The sequence below is a fragment of the Scyliorhinus canicula genome, chromosome 15 (assembly GCF_902713615.1).
Source record: "Scyliorhinus canicula chromosome 15, sScyCan1.1, whole genome shotgun sequence".
Lineage (NCBI taxonomy): Eukaryota > Metazoa > Chordata > Chondrichthyes > Carcharhiniformes > Scyliorhinidae > Scyliorhinus > Scyliorhinus canicula.
Window position 1 is genome coordinate 97,469,055 of NC_052160.1, and position 27,112 is coordinate 97,496,166.

Consider the following 27,112-nt stretch of genomic DNA (forward strand, 5'->3'; position numbering starts at 1 on the left):
ATCACTTAATGATCTGAGTCCTCACATTTTCTACTTGTGCTGAACACAACTCTGCTTCCAGTGGTTAACCTTTTTATTCCTATAAATCAAAAGATTTACCTTTCATTCAGGGCCCAGGGTAAAGTCTGCCGAAGGTGAATAATCAGGCGGCACGGTAGCACAGTGGCTAGCACTGATGCTTCACAGCGCCAGGGTCCCAGGTTCGATTCCCAGCTTGGGTCACTGTCTGTGCAGAGCCTGCTCGTTCTCCCTGTGTCTGCGTGGGTTTCCTCCGGCGCTCCGGTTTCCTCCCAAGAATCCCGAAAGACGTGCTTGTTAGGTAATTTGGACATTCTGAATTCTCCCTCGGTGTACCCGAACAGGTGCCGGAGTATGACGACTAATAATAATAATAATCTTTATTGTCACAAGTAAGCTTACATTAACACTGCAATGAAGTTACTGTGAAAAGCCCCCAGTCGCCATATTCCAGTGCCTGTTCAGAATACAGATTACCCCATCATCCATCAATGTAGAGGAACCAAGGTAACAGACTTTACCAGAAGCCCAGTTGCAGGAGTCATTTTCAAGTTCTCATTATGTTGCCAAACTTAGACATTCTGGGTGACTTGCCTGCCCTATCCTCTTCAGGGAAGCATCTGGCTGTTGCTCAGTGTCTCACTGATAGCAGTGTCTCAGATATCGCTGCACACTTCCCAGTACCATTTTTTAAATGTCTTTCAACCATGGAGTCTTTCTTTTTTAAAGATGGTCAAATGCTTCAGTGTGTTATTTTAATTGAATAGTGGATAAACAGCTGTTAGAACAACTCCACTACAGTGAACAACACCCCACCTCCCCATGATCTGGCGTAAACTGGCAACTTGAATAATGTACGTTTAAGCTTTGCCAAGTAGAACAACAGCGCCTCCATGTGGCCAACATTGAATTGTGATCATTTTCACCCAAAGATGCACATTTGCAGGTGTTCCAGACAATGAATAAATGCAGTCTTATCTCGTTTCCCTTTATTGAATCACTGTCCATTTTAAAAATCACCTGCCTTCATCATAATCGTCAGACTATTAAGTGCGTGAGGAAGAAAGGAGTAAAAGGATGAGATAGAGATTCTGAGCAGACTTTTATTTAGTGGGCCTTTCTGTGCTGTTACTTCTCTGTAATCCAAATTTTGCAAATCATTCCTTGATAAGTGCTGGTTATACGCAGGTCTCCAATGCTGCATTTTACTTCTATCAAAGAACTAGTTAATTGTATATTTATTTTGCCACCTCTAATCTGTCAAGCTGATCCCCTGTCGTTTGGTGTACAATAAAGCCCCATCTGTTCTGTCCCCCAAAATATAGAACATAGAAAAATACAGCACAGAACAAGCCCTTTGGCCCATGACGTTGTACCGAACTTTTGTCCTAGATTAAGAACAAATTCATCTACACCCCATCATTCTACCATAATCCATGTACCTATCCAATAGCCGCTTGAAGGTCCCTAATGTTTCTGACTCAACTACTTCCACAGGCAGTGCATTCCATGCCCCCACTACTCTCTGGGTAAAGAACCTACCTCTGACATCCCCCCTATATCTTCCATCTTTCACCTTAAATTCATGTGCCCTTGTAATGGTTTGTTCCACCCAGAGAAAAAGTCTCTGCCTGTCTACTCTATCTATTCTCCTGATCATCTTATAAACGTCTATCAAGTCGCCCCTCATCCTTCTCCGTTCTAATGAGAAAAGGCCGAGCACCCTCGACCCTTACTCGCAAGACCCACTCTCCATTCCAGGCAACATCCCGGTAAATCTCCCCTGCACCTCTCCCAAAATGAAACGACCAGAACTGCACACAGTACTCCAAATGCGAGTGCCTTTGATTGAGGGACTCCTTCCACCCTCAGGGGGTGACAAAATGGCCGCACAGTGTAACCTGTCGTGCACGCCGCATGGCGACAGGCCCACCTGCGGCTGGACTCATACCAGAGGCTGTGGGATGAGGCCCTGAAGTGGTCACAAGTTGGCTATTTAAGGGTCTCAATAGGTGACGGAATGGGGAGGTTGACGACCATGGACCTGCTCGTCCAGAACTTAGGGTGTAACCCAAACACAGCAGGCATTCAGAAAGGCAATGAGATGATGTTGAATTGTGGATCCATGCCCACTACAAAATGGATCTGATATGCCTCAACTTATTTTTCTTTAGTCGTTTTGAAAGAGACTCTATCCAGTTAATTTGGACGGGAACTGAATTTGACTGTATCCTTGACTATATTGCATGGCACCTCCTTGTCTTGTTCTGCTGGGCAGACTTTTTGTATGACTTTAAAAAGGAAAAGCCGTGGATGGGTGCCCATTACTTTTTTGCAAATCAAACAAGTCATTGAAATTTTTAGAAAAATTACTAAATGACTAGCTAAGTTTAATCTTCAAAATAAATTGAAATCCAACTGAAAGTCTCCAATCCATTATCAGTCGCTGCAGTTATGTAAATAAACTGCAGCTGATAAAGGAAAAAAGCACATTACAGTAACACAGAATCCAGCGCAGAAACTTTACAGTCTGTACAGGCTCATAAAACAGCCAGTTTCAGGGGTTGCTGAAAAACTGAGTGAAAGGACAACAGGTGATGATTTGCTCTGCCATATCTGTCCCATTCTGCATGGCACAACCTCGCCCACCACTCTTGTATCTGTATCCCACACTCCCACTTGCTCACACAATGGAGGGCAGTCAGGAAAGTGAAATTGACACCACAGTCAGATCAGCTATGACCTTACAACATGGCGGAACAGGCTAGAAGGGTCACATGGCTGACTTCTCTTAAATACTGTGATCACTTGGGAAAGGCAAATTAATTTGATTGAGGGACTGACAGTAATCCTATAGCACTGAACTAACTCTTGAGCTGGGAGGCTCCAATAAGTTGGCAATAGTTTATTTTTTATTACGAAGAGATGTGTTTCTCGTAAGTTGAACAGTTGAAGTCAGTTCCTCATTCAGACTTCTGGTTCAACTGAGGTTGGCACAATGAAAATTTCTTAAATTACAGTGATTTTCCCTCATTGAGTTCTTTTCCTAGAATCACTAGATGTGCTTGGTGTTCTCAGTTCTAATGGGGATTTATTAGTTGTTATTAGTTGGGCAGCACGGTAGCATTGTAGATAGCACAATCGCTTCACGGCTCCAGGGTCCCAGGTTCGATTCTGGCTTGGGTCACTGTCTGTGCGGAGTCTGCACATCCTCCCCGTGTGTGCGTGGGTTTCCTCCGGGTGCTCCGGTTTCCTCCCACAGTCCAAAGATGTGCAGGTTAGGTGGATTGGCCTTGATAAATTGCCCTTAGTGTTCAAAATTGCCCTTAGTGTTGGGTGGGGTTACTGGGTTATGGGGATAGGGTGGAGGTGTTGACCTTGGGTAGGGTGCTCTTTCCAAGAGCCAGTGCAGACTCGATGGGCCGAATGGCCTCCTTCTGCACTGTAAATTCTATGATCTTGTATTTTTGGCTCCTATTTCTTTTTTGCATTGTACATGAGTTAGGGTCAAACCAAAGTGGAATACAAATTCAACACAAGTTCTTGATTAAAAATTCCTTGTAAGAGACTGTGAACTGATGTTGAAGCTCATGAAATTGAGGGCAAATTACTTAAATTATTGGATAGAGACTTTGCTGATGGGACAATGATTGGCAACATTATCAAAATGTGGATGGAAATTTAAAAATAAAAAGCTATATTAGACTAGGTGCTTGGGAAAAACTGTGACAAAAAGATATCCGCATATGCAAATATGAGGTCAGCAGCTTTGGACCAAAAAAGGATCCGACAGAATACGTTCTAGATGATTGAAAACAAGAACCAGTGGAGACTTGGAGTTCTAGATACATAGATCATTAAAGCATATTGGACAAGAATGCAAGATAAGAGCAGGAGTAGACTACCTGGCCCTTTGAACCTGCTCCCCACCCAGTATGATCATGGCTGATCTTGTGCTTCAATTGCATTTTCCTACCCCATGCACATATCCCTCAGTTCCCTGAGAGCCCCTATTGTCAATCATGTAGCATCCGCGACCCTCTGGGGTGAAAACTTCGAAAGATTCACAAACCTTTGAGTGAAGAAGCTTCTCATTTCAGTCCTAAACGATCGACCCTTTATCTTGAGATTGTGTCCCCCTATGTTCTAGATTCCCCAGCCAATTGAAACAATCTCTGTCAAGCTCCTTCAGTATCTTTTTTTTTAAATAATTTTTATTGAGAAATTTTGATTTTATACAACAATAACGCACCTCAGTAAAATACCGAAAATAACAATAATATTAACAATCATATACATTCGCCCCATCCCCATGAACAACCCAGCATTTTAACAACAACGCAAATTAACACACTATAAAGTTACAGAATAAACACTACAATAATGCGCGCACCCCCCCCCCCCCGGGTTGCTGCTGCCATTGACCCAGTTACCTATCTCTGAGCCAGGAAGTCCAGAAAAGGCTGCCACCGTTTATAGAACCCTTGTGTTGATCCTCTCAGGGCAAATTTGACCTTTTCCAATTTTATAAATCCCGCCATGTCACTGATCCAGGTCTCCACGCTTGGGGGCCTCGCATCCTTCCACTGTAGCAGAATCCTTCGACGGGCTACTAAGGACGCAAAGGCCAGGACCCCGGCCTCTTTCGCCTCCTGCACTCCCGGCTCCACCCCAACCCCAAAAATCGCGAGTCCCCACCCTGGCTTGACCCTGGATCCAACCACCCTCGACACCGTCCCCGCCACCCCCTTCCAGAATTCTTCCAGTGCTGGGCATGCCCAGAACATATGGGCGTGGTTCGCAGGACTCCCCGAACATCTGGTGCACCTGTCCTCACCCCCGAAGAACCTACTCATCCTAGTCCCGGACATGTGGGCCCGGTGCAGCACCTTAAATTGGATGAGACTAAGCCTCGCACATGAGGAGGAAGAGTTGACTCTCTCCAAGGCCTCCGCCCAAGTCCCGTCCTCTATCTGCTCCCCGAGTTCCTCCTCCCATTTAGCCTTCAGCTCCTCCACCTCCTGCATTACCTTATAGATGTCAGACACCTTCCCCTCTCCTACCCACACCCCCGAAAGCACTCTGTCCATCGTCCCCTGCGAGGGCAGCAAAGGGAATCCCTCTACCTGTCGCCTAGCAAACGCCTTTACCTGCAGGTATCTGAACATGTTCCCCTGGGGAAGGCCAAATTTATCTTCCAGTTCCCCCAGGCCCGCAAACCTCCAGCCAATAAACAGGTCCCTCAATTTGCTGATGCCCGCCCTTTGCCATCCCCTGAATCCCCCATCCGTGTTCCCCGGGATGAACCGATGGTTGCCACCCAGTGGAGCCTCCATCAAGCCCCCTGTTTCCCCCCGATGCCGTCTCCACTGTCCCCAGATTCTTCGGGTCGCCGCCACCACCGGGCTCGTGGTAACCCTCTTGGGGGAGAGCGGCAACGGTGCCATTACCATGGCACCCAGGCTCGTACCTCTACATGACGCCATCTCCATTCTTTTCCACGCCGCCCCTCCCCCCTCCATCACCCATTTACGCACCATTGACACATTGGCTGCCCAATAGTACCCCAGAAGGTTGGGCAGCGCCAGCCCGCCTCTATCCCTTCCTCGCTCCAGGAACACCCTCCTCACTCTCGGAGTCCCATGTGCCCACACAAAGCTCAGAATACTGCCGGTCACTCTCCTAAAGAAGGCCCTGGGGATAAATATGGGCAGGCACTGAAAAAGGAACAAGAACCTCGGAAGCACTGTCATTTTGACGGACTGCACCCTCCCCGCCAACAACAATGGCAGCATGTCCCACCTCCTGAACTCCTCCTCCATCTGATCTACCAGTCTGGTAAAGTTATGCTTGTGGAGAGTCCCCCAGTCCCTGGCCACTTGCACCCCCAGGTACCTAAAGCTCTCCCCTGCCCTCCTAAGCGGGAGCCTACCAATTCCTTCCTCCTGGTCTCCAGGGTGCACCACAAACACCTCGCTCTTGCCTAAGTTTAATTTATAACCTGAGAAGGTCCCAAACTCTGCTAGTAACTCCATCACTCCCGGCATCCCTCCCACCGGGTCCGCCACATGCAGTAACAGGTCGTCGGCATACAACGACACCCTATGTTCCTCTCCACCTCGCACCAAGCCTCTCCACCTCTCTGAATCTCTCAATGCCATCGCCAGCGGCTCGATTGCCAGTGCAAACAACAAGGGGGACAAGGGGCAACCCTGCCTGGTCCCTCGGTAAAGTCGGAAGTACTCCGACCTCCTCCTATTCGTGGCCACGCACGCCATTGGGGCCTCATATAGCAGCCTTACCCATCTAATGAACCCTTCACCAAATCCAAACCTCCCCAACACCTCCCATAGGTACCCCCACTCCACTCTATCGAAGGCCTTCTCCGCATCCAGCGCCACCACTATCTCTGCCTCCCCCCCAATCGCCGGCATCATAATGACATTCAGCAATCTCCGCACATTCGTGTTCAGCTGCCTTCCCTTCACAAAACCTGTCTGGTCCTCATGCACAACCCCTGGCACACAGTCCTCTATCCTGGTGGCCAGGATTTTTGCTAGCACCTTAGCACCCGCGTTGAGGAGAGATATGGGCCTGTATGAACCACACTGCTGGGCGTCCTTGTCCTTCTTTAAAATTAACGAGATCAGTGCCCGTGACATCGTCGGGGGCAAAGTCCCCCCTTCCCACGCTTCGTTGAGTGTCCGCACCAGCAAGGGGCCCACTAGGTCCACGAACTTTTTATAAAATTCCACCGGGAACCCATCCGGCCCCGGTGCCTTCCCTGACTGCATCTGCCCGATCCCCTTAACTAGCTCCTCCAGCTCAATCGGCGCACCCAGCCCCTCCACCTTCTCCTCCTGCACCTTCGGGAAAGAAAGCCCGTCGAGGAACCTCTTCATTCCCCTCCTCTCCCCCGTTGGCTCTGACCGGTACAGTTCCCCGTAAAAGCCCTTGAAGACCTCATTCACCTCTACCCCCTTCCGCACCACATTCCCACTCTTGTCTCTCACTCCAGCAATCTCCTTAGCCGCATCCCGCTTACGGAGCTGTTGAGCCAGCATCCTACTCGCCTTTTCACCATGCTCGTACACTGCCCCTTGTGCCTTCCTCCACTGTGCCTCCGCCTTTCTAGTGGTCAGCAAATCAAATTTAGCCTGCAGGCTGCGCCTCTCCCCCAACAGTCCCTCCTCTGGTGCCTCTGCATACCTCCTGTCCACCTCCAGCATCTTTCCCACCAGTCTATCCCTCTCGCTCCTCTCCCTGAGTGCACGAATGGATATCAGCTCCCCACGAATCACTGCCTTCAGGGCTTCCCAGACCACCCCCACCTGAACCTCCCCCGTATCATTCACCTCAAGGTACCCCTCAATACTTGCCCGGACCCTCCTACACACCTCCTCCTCCGCCAACAACCCCACATCCAACCGCCACAATGGACGTTGGTCCCGCACCTCCCCCATCTCCAACTCTATCCAATGCGGAGCGTGGTCGGAGATTGCAATGGCCGAATACTCGGCCTCCTCCACTCTCGGAATCAGTCCCCTACTCACCACGAAGAAATCTATCCGAGAGTAGACCCTATGTACGTGGGAGAAGAAAGAGTACTCTCGTGCCCTCGGCCTCACAAACTTCCATGGATCCACTCCACCCATCTGATCCATAAACCCTCTCAGTACCTTGGCCGCCGCCGGCCTCCTACCCGTCCTAGAGCTGGACCGATCCAGTGAAGGATCCAACTATGATCAGACCTCCCGCCTCCAGATCCGGGATCCGTCCTAACATACGCCTCATAAAGCCCGCATCGTCCCAATTTGGGGCATACACACTAGCCAGTACCACCTTCTATCCTTGCAGCCTGCCCCTAACCATCACATACCTACCCCCCTTATCCGCCACCACCTCCGATGCCACAAACAACACATTTTTCCCCACCAGAATCGCCACTCCCCGGTTCCTCACATCCAACCCCGAGTGGAAAACCTGCCCCACCCATCCCTTCCTCAGGCGGACCTGGTCCGCCACCCTCAGGTGGGTCTCCTGCAGCATTGCCACATCCGCCTTTAGCCCCTTCAGGTGAGCCAGTACCCTTGACCGCTTCACCGGCCCATTCAACCCTCTCACATTCCAGGTGACCAACCGGATCAGAGGGCGTCCCGCCCCCCCTCCCCCGTCGGCTAGCCATAGCCCGTCGACTGCCCGCCCCAGGCCAGCATCCCCTGCTTGACCCCGTCCCCATAGCGACAACCCCTCACCTCTGTCCCCCCAACCCCCACCAGCTCCTTCTTGCCCCTACCAGCAGCAACCCGGTATTCCCCTTTCCCCCCCTCCCTTCCCCCCCAGGCTAGGAACCCTCCCAGCCGCGAACCGTCCTCCATTGTACTTCCGTGGGTCAGCTAACTTCTGCTGACCCCGGAAACTCCCGCCAATAGCCCGACCCCTCCCGAAGTGAGATCATCCCCCATCCTATCCCTCCTCCTGGCACCGCTCCAGCGCGGGGAAGAACCAGTTAAGGCCCCACCTCCCCCGTCACCGTCTCCGCCCCCCAGCCCCGCAGTGCGGGAAACCAGAGGAAAGCCCGCGCTTTCGCCCTGCCCCACCACACCCTTCTGACGCAGCTCCCAAATATCAGCCCCCCCTCCATACCCCCACTCCGACATAGAATACAACATACCCCCCCGACCCTCCCCGCAAGATACACAGCCCAAACAATGCCCCAAGCACAAAAACAAAAACATAGCAGAACAACCCCTCCGGAAATAACCATATCAAAATTGCAAAAGTACTAAAACAAGACGAAAAAAACCGAAGAAAAAGAGAACACAGCAACAGCCAAATCCAGCACTAATATCTTACAGCCGACCTCGCAACCCCCAACCCCTAGTTCAAGTCCAGTTTCACCGTCCGCACGAAGGCCCACGCCTCCTCCGGGGAATCGAAATAATGGTGCCGATCCGAATAAGTTACCCACAGGCGCGCGGGCTGCAACATTCCGAACTTTATCTTTTTTCTATAAAGCACCTCTTTCGTCCGATTAAATCCGGACCGCCGCTTAGCCACCTCCGCACTCCAGTCCTGGTAGATCCGTACTACCCCATTCTCCCAATTGCTGCTCTTCACCTTCTTGGCCCAGCGCAGCACGCAGTCCCGATCACTGAACCGGTGGAACCTCACCAGCACCGCACGCGGGGGTTCATTCTCCTTAGGCCTCCTGGCCAGTACTCTGTGTGCTCCCTCCAGCTCCAGGGGCAGATGGAGAGACCCGGCCCCCACTAGCGAATTCAGCATTACAGCCACATAGGCTGTCAGGTCCGATCCCTCTAGCCCCTCCGCAAGGCCCAAGATCCGCAGGTTTTTCCGCCTCATGCGGTGATCCAGCTCCTCGAAGCGTTCCTGCCACTTCTTGTGGAGTGCTTCGTGCCCCTCCACCTTACTCACGAGGACCACGGCCTCCTCCTCTCGTTCAATGGCCTGCGTCTGCAACTTCTTGATGGCAGCACCCTGGGTGGACTGAATCTCTGACAGCCTTCTGTTTGTTTCCTGCTGAGAGCTCAGTACTTCATCCTTGAATTCTTTAAAGCAGCGCAGGAGATCAGTTTGTTGTTTCTGGGCCCAGAGTCTCCACTCCTCTGGAGCTTTGTCGGTGGCCATCTTGGATCCCTTCCCCCGTTTTTTCTGAGGAGCTGCTGCTGTTTTTTCCACCTTTCCACTCCGAGTTCGAGTCATGGACTGCAGGGAAAGTCGTTCAGCACACCTTCCCCCACCGGGAGACGTCGAAAAATTTCTGTTTTGGGCTCTCAAAAGAGCCGAAAAATCTCTTTAAAACGGGAGCTCCCACATGTGTGGCTTACTGCTGCATAACTGCCACTGGAAGTCCTCCTTCAGTATCTTAAGTACAAAAAATAATAGATTTTTTTTAAAAGGCTAATTAAATGCTGACCTGTTGGAAGACTGGATTAGAAGGGCACTACAGCAAAACATGGACTTGGTTCGACCACACCTGAAATACTGCGAGCAGGTCTGAACATCATCCCTCAAAGGATATATTGGCCTTGGTGAGCGCAGCGTAGATTTACTGGAATGATAACTGGACTCCCAGGGTTATATTTCACAAACCTAAGGAGGCATTAGATTAAGGAGTGTTTTAATTGAAATTTTCTGGTTCAGAATATCATAGAATATTTATATCACAGTTCCCCATTCGGCCCATCGTGTCCGTGTTGGCTTGCTGCAAGAGAAATTCACCTGGAAACACACCCCTGCCTTCTCTCTATGCCATGCACATTCTTCCTTTTAACATAGTAATCTAATTCCCTCTTGAATGCCTCAATCAAACTTGTCTCCACCAAACTCTTAAGCATTGCATTCTAGATCCAAACCACTTGTGGTATGGAAAACGATTTTCTGCAGGTTGTCATTGCTCTTTTTGTCAATTATTTTAAATCTGTGCCCTCTGGGTAGTTCCTTCCACCAATGGGAATAATTTCTCCTGCTCTGATCTGTCTGTGGTAGTCAATATTTATTCCACTTCTGGACTGTGGTAGAAAGATTCAACAACTCTCGTTATGGAAAAATAACAAGACTTTATTTACGAACAGACTGCATGCAGTTTTAGCTGAAAGTTGAGGTCGTAGAGCAGTTACTACCACTGCTGATTCCTACTCAAGTCCGCGCTTTCACAGAGAATCAGCTCCGTATTTATACATTATCAGAATCAGGATTACGTGACTCCAGCTTAGTCAGGAATTCGATCATAAGTACAAACAAAAGCAATATCATAAAACAGGCGTCACTTTGCTGACCTTCCAGGACTCTTTGTCTCATCACTCATACCATTATGTTGTCCTTTGATGGAATATTTAAAGGTCGGAGGAGACTTGTTCCTTCCTGACCTTATCTTGTCGTATTTAGACTGCCTTGGGTTATGACGAGTTAGTCTTAACAGAATTTGCGGAGCTCAGGCATTTCGGAACAGCTTGACCTTCTCTGATCTTATTCAGGCTTTAAGTCATGCGAAGTCAGCTTTTCTTACATTGTACCACGTAGTTGACCAGTTTTCCCATCATGCCATTACTTATTTCGTACAACATCACGTGTCCAGGCCCCTTGTGATTTTGTACATCATTATTAAATTTCCTGCCTCTCCTCCATGGAAAAAAATTCCATCCCCTTCACTTTACTAATAGTAATCTTTATTAGTGTCATAAGTAGGCTTTTATTAACACTGCAATGAAGTTACTGTGAAAATCCCCTAGTCGCCACATTCCACCGCATGTTCGGGTACACTGAGGGAGAATTCATAATGTCCAACTCGCCTAACAAGCACATCTTTCAGGGACTTGTGGGAGGAAACCAGAGCACCTGGAGGAAACCCACATACACTGGGAAACGCCAGACAGAAAGTGACCCAAGCTGGGAATCGAACCCAGGTCGCTGGCGCTGTGAAGCAACAGTGCTAACCACTGTGCTGCCGTGCCGGCCCTGACATTGGCCACTTTAAGCAGCCTTGTATAAAGGCCATCCAGTTCGGTGCCTTGCTATCTTAAACTTTGTGGGCAAGGAGAAACTTTGATTGCCTTATCTGAATTTTGATATTCCCAAAAAATCAGCTTGTGTGTTGGAGAGAAGATTAAGTATTTTATATTTGCTCCTTATATCCTGACCATCTTTAGAATCTTTCAGTAGTCCCACAATTTTCTTTTTTGCTAGCTTGCAGAAAATATATTCCTCAGAGCACTTGACATGCTTAATGCTGGCTAATAGCCGTTATGCCATTTCTCCTCGAACTTTTTAAGGGATAGCTGTCTTCAATAGCGCAATAAGAAGTCTTACAACACCAGGTTAAAGTCCAACAGGTTTGTTTCAAACACGAGCTTTCGGAGCACGGCTCCTTCTTCAGGTGAATGGAAAGGCTTGTTCCAGAAATGTTTATATAGACACAGTCAGAGATGCCCCGGAATGCGAGCACCTGCAGGCAATCAAATCATCAAAGATGCAGAGAGAGAGGTAACTCCAGGTTAAAGAGGTGTGAATTGTCCCATCATTGCCATCATTGTTTCAGGAGACGCGACAACGCAAAATTGCTGAGCAAAAACTTATAGCTAAGTTCCGCACGCATGAATGCGGACTCAACCGGGATCTGGGATTCATGTCGCATTACATTCGGCCCCCACCAACAAGCCTGGACTTGCAGAGGCCTACCGACTGAACTGGCTTGGGACAATTCACACCTCTTTAACCTGGAGTTACCTCTCTCTCTGCATCTTTGATGATTTGATTGCCTGCAGGTGCTTGCATTCCGGGGCATCTCTGACTGTGTCTATATAAACATTTCTGGAACAAGCCTTTCCATTCACCTGAAGAAGGAGCCGTGCTCCGAAAGCTCGTGTTTGAAACAAACCTGTTGGACTTTAACCTGGTGTTGTAAGACTTCTTACTGTGCTCACCCCAGTCCAACGCCGGCATCTCCACATCATTCAATAGTGCAAATAAGAATGAATCATGATCTCACTTTACAACATCTTTATTACACATTCTGTGGCTTTGTTTATCTATATAACTGCAGTTCCCCATCCACGGAACTATTCTTGTGACTATTCTCTCTAATGTCTTCTTACCTTTCCTAAAGTGTGGTCCCCAGAACTGGACGCAGTACTCCAGTTGAGGCTGAGCAAATATTTTATACAGATTTAACACAACTTCCTAGCTTTTGTACTCTGCCACTTTTGATAAAGCCCAGGTTGCTGTATACTTGATTAACTGCACACTTAAACTGTCCTGCCGCCTTCAATGATATGTGCACCAGGTCCCTCTACTCCTACACTTCCTTTAAAATTTTACTCTTTATATTCTCTCCATTTTTTTCAACCAAAATGAATCACTTCACATTTATGTGCATTGAACTGTATCTGCCACTTGTTTCCCTATTCCACAAGCTTACCTATGTACTTTTGAAGTTCTGCACGACCCTCCACATAGTTCACAATGCCTCCAAGCTTTGTGTCTTCTGGAAATTTTGAAATTGTGCATGATACAGCAGGGTCTAGATCATTAAAGTATATCAGGAAGAGCAAGGGACTTAACACAGATCACTTGGGAACTCCACTGTAAACCTTTCTCCAATCTGAAAAGTAACCATTAATCACTACTCCCCTGTCACCCTGCCGATTTCATATCCATGTTACTACTATCACTTTTATCCCATGAGCTCTAAGTTTGCAATAGCCCAATCCGCAACATTACCCTCATCAACCCTCTGCCTCACCAAAAAATTCAAGTTAGGCAAAGCAATTTTCCTTTTTTATAAGTTAGTGTTTGCTTTCTTTAATTAACCCAAATTTGCCCAAGTGACTGTTCTGACCTGAATTATCATTTTTGGAAACTTCCCCACCACGAAGGTTAAACTGACTGACTTGGCTTATCTTCAGTTGCTACACTTTACCTGTTTATGAACAAGGGTATAAACATTTGCCTCAATTCCACATTCCCACATATCCCTGTTAACCTTTCACCCCCTTGTTAGTCAAGCATCTATCTACACCTGGCTTTTAAAATATTCAAGGACTCCACTTCCCACTACCTTTGAAGATAATTCCAAAGTCTCACCACCCTCTTGAGACAAAGACTTCTCTTCATCTCTGTCCTTTATTTTTAACCAGTGACCACTTGTTCCAGATTCTCCCACAAGAGGAAGCATCCTCTCCACCTCTGTCCTGTCAAGACCCCTCAGGATCTTGTAGGTTTCAATCAAGTTGCTTCTTACTGTTCTAAGCTCCAGCAGATGCAGGCCTCACTGTCTAACCTTTCCTCATAAGACAACCCACCCATTCTCTGAACTGCTAATGTATTTACATCCTCCCTTAAGGAACTTGCACAATACTCCAGATGTGGTCTCACTAATGCCCTGTATAATTGACGGATAACATCACTATTTGTCTTAATTTGCCTTACGATAAATAATAACATTCTATTTGCTTTCCTAATTACTTGCTGTATTAACCTTTTGTGATGCATGCACTTGGGACACTCCGATCTCTGTGCATCTTCGAGCTCTGCAATCTCTCACCATTTAGATACAGGTCAGGTATTCTTTATCCGAAACCCTGTGGGCTGATTGCATTTTGAATTTTAGAAAATTTTGGTTTTCGGGTACAAATAATAAACTTGCATTACAATAGCCTAAACCTAACTAGCTATAGTCTAAAGTAAATCAAATGTCTAGAAGAGCCAGGTGCATCACTGAATAATAAAGACAGGAAACCGTAATTTTCTTTTTGACATGTTCACCACAAAAATCACAAGGTAAAAAGTGCAGACAAACAATTAAATTTACAGGGCAGCACGGTGGTGCAATCGTTAGCACTACTGCATCACTGTGCTGAGGCCCCGGGTTCAATCCTGGCTCCAGGTCAATGTCCGTGTGGAGTTTGCACATCCTCCCCGTGTCTGCGTGGGTCTCACCCCCGCAACCTAAAGATGTGCCGGCTAGGTGAATTGGCCATGCTAAATTGCCCCTTAATTGGAAAAAAATAATTGGGTACTCAACAACTACATTTCCAGCGGCAAAGATCAATGAGTTTTATTTATCAGTGTGTTTTTTGAATGTTCAGTTTTTAGATTTATGGTAAAGAATACTTGACCCTCCATATACTTTTTTACTTTTCCTGCCAAAATGGATAATGTCACATTTTTTACACTACACTCCATTTGCCCACTCGATCTATATCCCTTGTAACCTCCTTGTCTTTTCACAACTTATTTCCCACCTATCATTGTGTCGCCAGCAAATTTAGCAAACATCCCTTCATCCAAGTCATTTATATAATTTGTAAAAGGTTGAGGCCCCATCACTGATCCCTATGGCACACCACTCGTTACATCTTACCAACCAGAAAAATATCTATTTCTAATTTTGGTTTCCCGTTAGCTAGCTGCTTGAGCCGTTAACTCTATTTAAATAAATAAATCTTTTTATTGTCACAAGTAGGCATACATTACTACTGCAATGAAGTTACTGTGAAAATCTCTTTCTCTGCAGATACTGCCAGACCTGTGGAGTATTTCCAGTTTTTTGTTCTTATTTCTGATGTCTAGAATTCCTAGTATTATTGTTTGTGATTTGTCCTATTTCACCCCAAGCTGTTATTTACTATTTATTCAGTGAGACTAGAACAAGTGGACCCCTTATTTAAAAATAAGGGGTCTCCCATTTAAGATGGAAATGAGAATTATTTTCACTGCAGGTCACGTAGCCTGAGGAATTCACTTTCCAGGGAACATTGGAGGCAGGCTCATTGAATATTTTTAAAGCCGAGTCAAAGGTTGCAAGGGATGGGCAGGAATGTGCAGTTGCGGCCGCAATCAGATCATCCATGATCTTATCATATAGCCAAGCTTGAGGGACTGAGTTGTCTATTTCTGTTAATTTGTATGTTTATATATTTGTATGACATGTGGCCATAACTGACATGGCCAACATTTATTGCCCTTCGTGGTGAGTCATCACTGGTCAATGTGGTAATCATACTCCTAGAATGCTGCTAGGTAGGGAGAATGCTGCTAGATAGGGAGTTCTAGGATTTTGACCTAGCAATGATTAAAGGATTACCGATATATTTCAGGGTCAGGATGATATGTGATTTTGGAAACCTGCAGGTCCAGGTATTCTCATAACCCTTGCTGCCTTGCCCTTCAAGGTGGTAGAGGTACTGTTGAAAAAGGCTTGGCAAGTTGCTGCTGTACATCTTGCAGATAGTAGACGTTGCAGCTACAGTGTGTTGGAAGTGGCAGATGGGGTGCCAACTCATCGAGTTGCTTTGTCCTGGATGATGCTGTCTTTCTGTAGTGTTGTTGGAGCTGCACGCATCCAGGCAAGTGAAGAGTTTCTATCACTCTTTTGACTTGTGCCTTGTAGATGGTGCACGGGCTTTGGGGAGTCAGGAGATGTTATTCACTGCAGAATATGCAACCACTGACCTGCCCTGATTAAAAGGATGGTCAGACTGGGATGTGTTTTCTCCCCATATTTATTCAGTTTGTATGGTGAAAATATTTTTGGAGAATTGAAGACCTTTCTGGATTATTAGTTGGAGATTACAAGTTTAATAATATAAAATACACCATTGACACCGTTCCTCTTGCTGACTTTGAAGAGAAACTGCAAAAGATTTTGGATGGAGTAGTGAATGAAAGTGAGAAGGAAGGGCTGAGCAGTATTGTAAGAAATCAATGTCCATTCGTGTTCAAAAAGAAAACCGTACCAGAATGTAAGATGACCATTAAGAATGAACAGATCAATCAGGTAGACAAATTTTGTTCCCGAGACAATGTTAACATTGACAAATGATCAAATGATAGTAACAAATGATAGTAAAAGTTTCTTTCAATACATAAACAAACGACAGGCCAAAGTAGACATTGGGCCAATTCAAACTGATTCTGGAAGGCTAGTGATGGGAGACGAGGAAATGGCTGGAGAACTTAATAAGTACTTTGCGTCTGTCTTCACAGTGGAAGACATGAGTAATATCCCAAAAATTATAAAGGGTCAGGGGGCTGAGTTGAGTATGGTTGCCATTACAAAAGAGATGGTGCTAAAAAAGCTAAAAGGTCTTAAAATTGACAAATCTCCTGGCCCCGATGGGCTACATCCTCGAGTTCTGAGGGAGGTGGCTGAAGAAATAGCGGAAGCGTTGTTTGAGATCTTTCAAAAATCACTGGAGTCAGGGAAAGTCCCGGACGATTGGAAGATCACTGTTGTAACCCCCTTGTTCAAGAAAGGATCAAGACAAAAGATGGAAAATTATAGGCCAATTAGCCTAACCTCGGTTGTTGGTAAAATTCTAGAATCGATCGTTAAGGATGAGATTTCTAAATTCTTGGAAGAGCAGGGTCGGATTAGAACAAGTCAACATGGATTTAGTAAGGGGAGGTCGTGCCTGACGAACCTGTTAGAATTCTTTGAGGAGGTGACAAGTAGGTTAGACCAGGGAAACCCAGTGGATGTGGTCTATCTGGATTTCCAAAAGGCCTTGGATAAGGTGCCACACAGGAGGCTGCTGAGTAAGGTGAGGGCCCATGGTGTTCGAGGTGAGCTACTGGCATGGGTTGAGGATTGGCTGTCTGACAGAAGGCAGAGAGTTGGGATAAAAGGTTCTTTTTCGGAATGGCAGCCGGTGACCAGCGGTGTCCCACAGGGTTCAGTGTTGGGGCCGCAGCTGTTCACCATATATATTAATGATCTGGGTGAAGGGACTGGGGGCATTCTAGCAAAGTTTGCCGATGATACGAAGTTAGGTGGTCAGGCAGGTAGTGCTGAGGAAGTGGGGAGGCTGCAGAAGGATCTAGACAGTTTGGGAGAGTGGTGCAGGAAATGGCTGATGCAATTCAACGTGAGAAAATGTGAGGTCTTGCACTTTGGAAAAAAGAATCCAAGCATAGACTACTTTCTAAACGGTGAGAAAATTCATAATGCCAAAGTACAAAGGGATCTGGGAGTGGTAGTCGAGGATTCCCTAAAGGTAAACATGCAGGTTGAATCCGTGATTAAGAAAGCGAATGCAATGTTGTCATTTATCTCAAGAGGGTTGGAATATAAAAGCAGCGATGTGCTACTGAGCCTTTATAAGGCTCTGGTTAGGCCCCATTTGGAGTACTGTGTCCAGTTTCGGGCCCCACATCTCAGGAAGGACATACTGGCACTAGAGCGTGTCCAGCGGAGATTCACACGGATGATCCCTGGAATGGCGGGTCTAACATATGAGGAACGGCTGAGGATCCTGGGATTGTATTCATTGGAGTTTAGAAGGTTAAGGGGAGATCTAATAGAAACTTACAAGATAATACATGGCTTAGAAAGGGTGGACGCAAAGAAATTGTTTCCGTTAGGCGAGGAGACGAGGACCCGTGGGCACAGCCTTAGAATTAGAGGGGGTAAATTCAGAACAGAAATGCGGAGACATTTCTTCAGCCAGAGAGTGGTGGGCCTGTGGAATTCATTGCCGCGGAGTGCAGTGGAGGCCGGGACGCTAAATGGCTTCAAGGCAGAGATAGATAAATTCTTGATGTCGCGAGGAATTAAGGACTACGGGGAGAATGCTGCTAGGTGGAGTTGAAATGCCCATCAGCCATGATTGAATGGCGGAGTGGACTCGATGGGCCGAATGGCCTTACTTCCACTCCTATGTCTTATGGTCTAACATCGGACAGAAATTGAGACCAAGAAATAAGACAAAGCATTGGAAAGCCATAGATTAATTTCAAAAAAATAAAAAATGTTATGATCAACTCAGATTAGCCACAAAAACAAAGCCCAGAATACTAGAATGCTACACCATGACAATTTTGACATACAGAAGTAAATGTTGCATGATCAGTTAAGTCATGCAGAGAATTAAGGCTGTGGAGTTGTAATGTTTGAGGGGAATAATGAAGATATCTTGGGCAAGTCACATTGCCATTGAAGAGATGCAGGTAGAATCTGAGACCAAATGAAGTCTGCAAACCAAGATCAGGAAGAGGCAGTTGAAATTTCATGGCCACATAAAAAGAATGAAAAGAAATTAAGATTTAGTTTGATGTTGATGGGAAAGATCAATAGTAAAAGAGATCAAGGTAGACAAAGAACAATCTTTCTAAAGAGCCTTGCGAATCACCAAAGAGGATGATCCAGGTTTCCAGAGTAAGATTAACACAGACATCCATGGTGGCCAACACCCTTTCAGGACATGGTACCTGACCAGAGAGAGAATGCAATTTGAGTGACAAGTGGCAGTGGTTCGATTCTCTTGCTGGAGATGGTCATTCCTGGGCACTTTATGATACAATTATTACTTGTCACTTCTCAACCCAAGCCTAAATCTTGTCCAGGTCTCACCATATGCAGACACAAACTACTTTATTAGTTGTGAATGGAATTCAACAATTAGCAATCATCAGCGAACATCCTCACTTCTGACCTTTTTATGGAGAGACGGTCATTGATGAAGCGGCTGAAGATGCTTGAGTTAGTGATTACCCCGAGGAACACTCCTGGAATTTGGCTCTTTTGCCCATGTTTATGCCAAACCCGTAATGAGGTCTGGAGCCAAGTGGTTCTGGTGAAATCCAAATTTAGTGTGTGGCAGCAGCTTATTGCTAAATGTCAGCTAATAACAGTGTCAGCAATACCTTCCATCACTTTGTTGATGATTGGGAATAGACTAATGGACAAAACTGACCAGATTGAATTTTATTCTGCTTTTTGTGGGTAAGATATACTTCCACAAATTTCCAACTCTTCAGGTGGATGTAGTGATGCAGCTGTACTAGAACAGCTATGGCCTTGTGGATCTCTTGCGTCCCGCTGACCTGCCTAGTTGTTTCTTCAGTTACCTAAATTCTACAATCTAGAATTTCACTCCTGAAAACCCTCAGCCTCTCTCCCAAATTCCATTCTCCACCTTTGACCAAACAATCTGTGGAGACCTCCTAATATTTTGGCTTGGCATCCTGTTTCTTTTTCGTTGCGCCAATATTGCATGCCTTAGGATTTTTTCTTTTTAATTTCAAGTACCCAATTCATTTTTTTTCCAATTAAGGGGCAATTTAGCGTGGCCAATCTACCTACCCTGCACATCTTTGGGTTGTGGGGGCGAAACCCACGCAAACACAGGGAGAATGTGCAAACTCCACACGGACAGTGACCCAGAGCCGGGATCGAACTTGGGACCTCAGTGCTGTGAGGCTGCAGTGCTAACCCGCTGCGCCACTGTGCTGCCCCAGGATTTATTTTTTTTAAACATTGAGGTACAATAAGTGCAAGTTGCTGTTTACATCATGCCAGCACTTCCTTTTCCTTCGATGCTCCAAACTTCTCTTTCCTTAAGATTTCCTTTGTTATTTATTGGCTGCCATTGTGATTGCAAACCTCCTTGTCCTTCAGGCTTCCTTAAATAATTTGGTGGTGTTGAATAAATCTTTAATTTCAGTTGGCTATTTCTGCAGAGTTATACTTTTCACATTAGATTTACCAAGGTGCAGACTTTTACAATTGTGACTCTTCCCTGATCTTCAGCTGTCAGAACTTTACTAAAAAAAACATATTTCCACATATCTGCGTGGATTTCACCCCACAATACAAAGATGTGCAGGGTAGGTGGATTGGCCACACTAAATTTCCCCTTATTTGGAAACAAAATTGGGTACTCTACATTTAAATTTAATAAAAACATATTGCTGGAGAAATTAATGGGACTGAAAGCTGATAAATCCCAGGTCGATAATCTACATCCCAGGGTGCTAAAGGAGGTGGCCTTGAAAATAGTGTCTGGCATCTTCTAAAATTCTGTAGATTCTGGCACAATCCTGGCAGATTGGCGGGTGGAACATGTAACCCCGCTATTTAAAAAAGGAAAGAGGAAGAAACAGGGAATTACAGATGCTTGGTGATAGTAGAAAAATACAAGATTCTTATATAGGATGAGCTAACAGGACACCTAGACAATTTCAATGGGATTAGACAAAGTCAGCATGAATTTGTGAATGGGAAATCTTGATTGACAAACCTATTGGAAATTTTTCAGGATGTAACTAGTGTAAGAGATAGGGGTGAACCAGTGGATGTGGTGTATTTGGATTTTCAGAAAGCTTTTGATCAGTCCCACATAAGGGGTTAGTGTGCAAGATTGAAGTCCATGGGATTGGGGGTAATATATGGGCATGGATTGAGAATTGGTTAGCAGACAGGAAACAATGTAGGAATAAATGGGCCTTTTTTGAAGAGCCAGGCGATGACCAGTGGAGTCCTTTTCAGATCACTGCTTGGGCCCTAGCTATTCCCAATACACATGAATGATTTGGATGAGAGAGCCAAATGTAATATTTCCAAGTTTGCTGACGACATGAAATTTGGTGGGTATGAATGGTGAGGCAGATGGCATGAGGCTTCAAGTGTTTTAGGCAAGTTGAGTGAGTAGACAAATACGTGGCAGATGCAGTATAATATGGATAAATGTGATGTTATCCACTACAGACAGAGAAACAGAATGGGAGTCTAGAATAAAGGGTCACAGTGTCAGGATACTGTTTAGGCCATTTCAAACAGATGAGGAGAAACCTCTTCTCTCAGCGGGTGGTGAACCTGTGGAATTCTCTACCACAGAAGACTGTGGAGGCCAAGACACTGAATATATTTAAGAAGGAAATAGATCTCTAGACTCTAAAGGGTTGAGAGGTATGATAAGAGTGTGGGAGTATAGAGGATCAGCCATGATCATATTGAATGTTGGAGCAGGCTTGAAGGGCTGAATGGTGTATCCGTGCTCCTATTTTCTATGGTTCTTTGTTTCTGTAAGTCACTGGTTAGGCCTCTGTTTGAGTGATGTGGAAAACTATTGAATTTCAGGAAAGGTCTTAAAGATGGGGAGGAGATTTACCAAGCTATTACCAGGGATGAGGTTTATGTTGGATTGGAGAAGGTTAGGACGGTTTTCAAGATGAGTTGTGATCAGAGTAGGTAGAAGAAAAGCTATTCCCTCTGCCATCATCTCCCTTGCCTGTGACTAAGTATTATTTATGCCAACGAGCCACTGAATGAAGTAGACAGATATCCATCTAGTTTATTCAAACCATGTTTGAAAAAACACTGAATAGTCTGTGGAGAATGGGAAACTTGAGCTGCCTTCCAGGTTTTGGTGGAAGTTTGGTCTTTGGGGGGGGGGGGGGGGGGGTTGGTCTTGGGGTTGAATCTGTTAAGTGATAGGAGAACTGTGATTAGTTGGGTGGCTGGGATTTATTAAGCATTATACCATGCTTTCCAGATATGCTTCTTCACTCTTGAACAAAAGTTTATATTTACATACAATATAGACATAATGAGGCACTGTTCCATATTGAACCCCATTGGAATACAACTCTGCCCTTTTAAAGGCTGCTTTTACAAGTCCATGAAGGAGAACTTAAAACTCTTATGTTACAGAATATCTCTATTTTGCCACGACTCATAACTAAATCCAGGTTATCTGTTTCTCTGAAGAGAACAGCTGTCCAAAGGTGAAGACAGTTTATCCTCCTCCTTATCCAGCACAAAACTACGATTTTTAAACATGAAACGTACCAATTCGCAGCATTCCCTGGACACCACGTCACTGGATGGCAGCCTGACAGAAGATAGAATATCTGTGGACAGTGACAACAGTGAGAAGTACGTTATCCTCCTGGAAGCAGGTACATATTGTGTTTACGTAGAATCATTGTTGAGCGAACAGATAAAATATTGTGTGAATTTTCTTGATTTCAGCACCAATTGACTTTGGGTTGGAAAGCCTGAGTAAAACTGACTTGCAGTACTGTTGAATTAATGCTTTAAGGCTTACTGTGATAACCAAATGGAAGCAGGTGCATTGGAAGTATTTATGGGTATGAATCCATAGTATCCTTACAGTACAGAAAGGGTCCATTCGGCCCATCAAGCCACCACCAACCCACCAAAAGAGCACCCCGCCAAAAGAGCACCCCACCTAGGCCCACTCTCCCGCCCTATCCCCATATTGCGGTAGCCCCACCTAATCTTTGGACGCTAAGGGGCAAGTTAGCATGGCCAGTCCAACTAACCTGCACATCTTTGGGTTGTGGGGGTGAAGCTCACGCAGATACTGGGAGAATGTGAAAACTCCACACGGAGAGTGACCCAGGCCGGGATTGAACCTGGGTCCTCAGCACCGTGAGGCAGCAGTGCTAACCACTGGGCCAGCTGTAATCTGTTTTGCTTTTTGCACTTTCTCCAGTGCTTCTATGTCTTTTTTATACCAAGGCCACCAGGCACAGCATCCCAAATGCAGTCTGACCAGGGTCAAATTTAGCATAAATTCACACGAGAAATAAATTGCAGTGCTTTTGCAACATTTTAAATAGCTTTGTTAATCTGCCAGGCTGTTTAAATGATTTCACTACATTCCAAATAAGTTTGTTCTTCTACCCCTTCAATTTATGTTCTAAGGCATAGGTAATATTTCTATTTCTAAGTGCATCAGCTCATTTATTCATGTTAAAGTTAATCTGCCTCTTAACTGTCCTGGCTACAACTTTTCTAATGTCTTCCTGTGTTAGCGTTTGATGTGTTTGGGAATTTTGATATGGAGTTACTTTAGTCCATATCATTAATGTAAATGAACAGTGGTTGCATCACTGCTCCTTTGTGAGGCCGTGCTTTCAGCATTCCTCCAATCTGAACATCTAGCCTTTACCCCGACTGTCTGCTTTCTATTTATTCCCAGCCCATTTGCCATCCATTCAGCAACTTGCCTAAACATGCTCTAACCTTCATCATGAGCCTACCACATGATATCTTATATACGGCTATTTGCAATGTCACATTGGAATGAAATGAATGAAAATCGCTTATTGTCACGAGTAGGCTTCAATGAAGTTACTGTGAAAAGCCCCTAGTCGCCACATTCCGGCGCCTGTCCGGGGAGGCTGGTACGGGAATCGAACCGTGCTGCTGGCCTGCTTGGTCTGCTTTAAAAGCCAGCGATTTAGCCCAGTGAGCTAAACCAGCCCCTAAACCAGACATGATATGCAAGACAACAAAAATACTGACGACTCATTGCAGTTCAAAACTGCCCACTTAGTATCTTTGCATGTGGTAAACATTTTTCTATGCACAATGGCACAGTGGTCAGCACAAGCCAAAGATGTGCAAGGTAGGTGGATTGGCCACACTAAATTGATCCTTGATTGGAAAAAAAATAATTGGGTACTCTTAATCTTAAAAAAAACGATTACAGCTAATCAAAAGATTGAACTGGGTGGGGTTTCTTTCTTTAGAAAGGGGAAGACTTGATGGAGACCTTTTAAAATTATGAATGGGTTGAAGAGGATGGATCAGGTGATAATGTCTACAATTGTGGGAGAATCCAAAACTAGGGACCATATAAATATGATACATAGCATAAAAAATAGAAGCAAGGGTAGGCCACATATCCCGCGTTCAATAGCATCATCACTGAGTTTCTACTTCAGCTCCACTTGTTGCTCCATATCCCTTCATTCATGGGAAGTGAACAACATTGGAAAGGCCAGAAGTTACCACCCGTCCTAATTGTCCTTGCTCAGTCGGAGATTTATAAGCAATTGATGGAGTGGGAGGGAGCCCTGGTGGGGAATGTTAAGGGTAAATGGGAGGAGGAGCTGGGAAGGGAGGGGGGTGGGGGGGGCGAGACGTGGGTGGAGGCCTAGCGGAGGGTAAGCGAATCTTTGTCATATGCAAGGTTAAGCATCATCCATTTTAAGGTGGTGCATAGGGCCCTTGACGGTGGCGAGAATTAGTAGGTTCTTTGCGGAAGTAGAAGATAGGTATCGGCAGTGTGCGGCCCGTGAATCACGTCCACGTGTTCTGGGCATGTCCAAGACTTGAGGGGGTTCTGGCAGGGGTTCTCAGTCATGATGTCCGAAGTGTGTGTGGCAGTGGTTCCGAGTCCAGAGGTGGCGATATTTGGGGTATGGAACAATGCAACAGAAGATGACGATTTATGCAGACGATGTGCTACTGTTCGAGTCAGAATCTGGCATTTCAGTCCCTGCAATTATTGGAGTGGTGGACACCTGATTATTTTTGTACTTTTTATTTTATTGTTTTTCCAGGGTGTCTATGTCAATTAGAACTTTCCTAAATGCCGTCAGCAATGAGATATAAGAATTATGCACAAACCATCGATGTAACCTATCACTTTGAGAGCCTAATGACAGTGTATTTTACCCACTGGCACATAATTCGCCATAATTCTTTATTGTCATGATCTTTGAATATAACTCCAACTATTTATGGCATCAAAATTTGTCAGCGATTCCATTGGGCAAAGGATCCAAGGACTGGCTGGGCCCTTCCATCATTTAAAAAAAAAAAAAAAATTTAGTGTACCCAATTCATTTTTTCCAATTAAGGGGCAATTTAGTGTGGCCAATTCACCTAGCCTGCACATATTTGGGTTGTGGGGGCAAAACCCACCAAACACTGGGAGAATGTGCAAACTCCACACGGACAGTGACCCAGAGCCGGGATCGAACCTGGGACCTCAGCGCCGTGAGGCTGCAGGGCTAAACCACTGCGCCACCGTGCTGCCCTGGGCCCTTCCATCATGGGACTAAGTGCAATGTTAAAATTATATTTTTGGGATCTATAATGGACACTTTTAGTTGGCTCCCCAGTTGGATAACCCTCTTCTCGTCTTGGTGACTTATGATGTGCAGCTGCATCCAATTTCTTTGGAAAAGTTTGGCTAATACCTTTTTTAAAACCGCTCAACATCATTCTGAGATGTGGAATTTTTCATATGGTCCCAAGTGTACCCATTTTCCATGTCTTTAAACTTGAGCAAAACTCGTTCATTGAATTCAGTCGATCTATTAAATTAAAAGATGGTGGTGCCTTCCAGTTCGGGTCACTACTCATCCATTGGCATCCTTTGTCCCTTGGTGCCATGAAAAAACAACCACCTTTGAACTTACAATGTGAAGTATCACACTTTATTGCACTCTTCGCTTGCATTGAAAACTTGAAGCAGGCTAAATAATCACTGTTTTGGTAGCTCTAGTGTTGATTCTTGGACTTCTAATTCTTAGAATCAGGACAGGAATCTCTTCCTCCAGATACCAGCATACACATGACGGCAGGCATGGGCAGCAATCAGAGTCTACTGGAATGTGTAGATGGAGGAGACAGAGCAGAGAGCTTTCACAAACCTTCTACCGTGACCAGCTCATCAACACACAGCGAGGATGATCCAGAACAGGTGAGGGTCTGTTCTCTTTGGTTATAACTTTCTTGTTTGCTATTTCTTGATTAAGTTTTGTACCAGTAGCCGAAATAGCAACTCTTGCTGTCATCGACTGACATGCAAGATGGAGATTTCAAATAGTGAAACTGGATGTAGATCTTGTTTGTTTGGCCTTCTGCCCGCCATCCATACATGTAAAGTTGTGCAGAGAACTGTGTAATTCAGAGAATCTCATTCTGTCAGCGAAAGAATGTGCCTATCTTATATTGGAGGAGCAAAACAACTGGTAGGTGTTTGGCGTGGCAGTGGGGAGCTAGTGGTGGCAGCGAGAAGGCAATTAATTAAGCAGTCCATTTTTGTAACTAAAGGTAGCGCACCCACAAATTTTGCAAGGCAGTGAGGAAAAAGCAGGGACATGAGTGAAATTGGATCGTTATTAATAGGCAGGCCAATGGCTGCCTCCTCTTTGTACGATTCTATTCTATTCTACTACTCCTGTGGCCAGAATATTTAACACCTCTTGACAGTATAGGATTTAATACTTCAGGAGGGAGCATTGGTGCATATTTTCCATCTGTATCTTCAATGTGGAAATTTAAGTTGCTGCTTTGTTTTCCAGGCTTCCGTGTTGTTGCTGAGGATATTTGATTTGAATTGTGGGATTGACATAAGAGGTGATGACCTTTCCGTCGGTGTTCAGGCGAAGGAAGTGATTCCTGACCAGCTGGGCAATGTGGGAGTGCAGCAGTTTCTAAGCAGCCGTACGACTGGTGAGAAATAGAAAGCAAAATCACTATTAATAATGCAGTTAATGGTTGTGACTGTAACTTGCTCTTTTAATGATATAGTTGGAGCTCCTTCCTCAAAGTTACCATCAATGGGCAAAACCAGGAAAAAACTTGCCGGAGTTTTGTGGAGGCCGGTGGTTCACCTATTGATCTTCCAGATTCATTTAACATCGTTGTTGGGATAAACCCTCTTGCCACCTTAGGTCATCAGCCATTCATACACATTTCCAATTTGAGTTCAGTTGACCAATTGATTTATGAACACTGCTTTAAACTAATACGTTTGCTTTTCAACCTGCAACATGATTCATAATTAAGAAACTTTATGTAAAAAAAAACCGAGTATAAGCGGCAGAGGATCTGGTATTCTTGGATCGTATACATATAAAGTAAGTTAACAAAGGCATGTTTGCAGTTGTTTTAATAAGAGTTGGAGTCAATAGCCAAGGAGGAAAATAATTTTAATATTGCTTACCGAAGTTTCATCCAAAAGAAGACAACCTCCAGTTTATTGAAAAGGGAATAATGATTCTGTGAGAATGAGTGCTTTGC

General features: G+C 45.4%; 1 protein-coding gene across 3 annotated transcripts in view; it reads left to right on the plus strand.

Moving 5' to 3' along the window:
* Window positions 1-27,112, plus strand: part of uhrf1bp1 (UHRF1 binding protein 1) — a 226,761-nt gene that overhangs the window by 176,706 nt on the left and 22,943 nt on the right. For 2 of the 3 annotated variants that reach the window (XM_038821138.1, XM_038821139.1), the window contains exons 15-17: window positions 22,031-22,221; window positions 25,618-25,787; window positions 26,392-26,542. In XM_038821138.1, the coding sequence (XP_038677066.1) occupies window positions 22,031-22,221; window positions 25,618-25,787; window positions 26,392-26,542 (512 nt within the window). Of the gene's footprint in view, window positions 1-22,030; window positions 22,222-25,617; window positions 25,788-26,391; window positions 26,544-27,112 lie in introns of those variants that run through there. The other variant, XM_038821140.1, reaches the window with a different exon arrangement.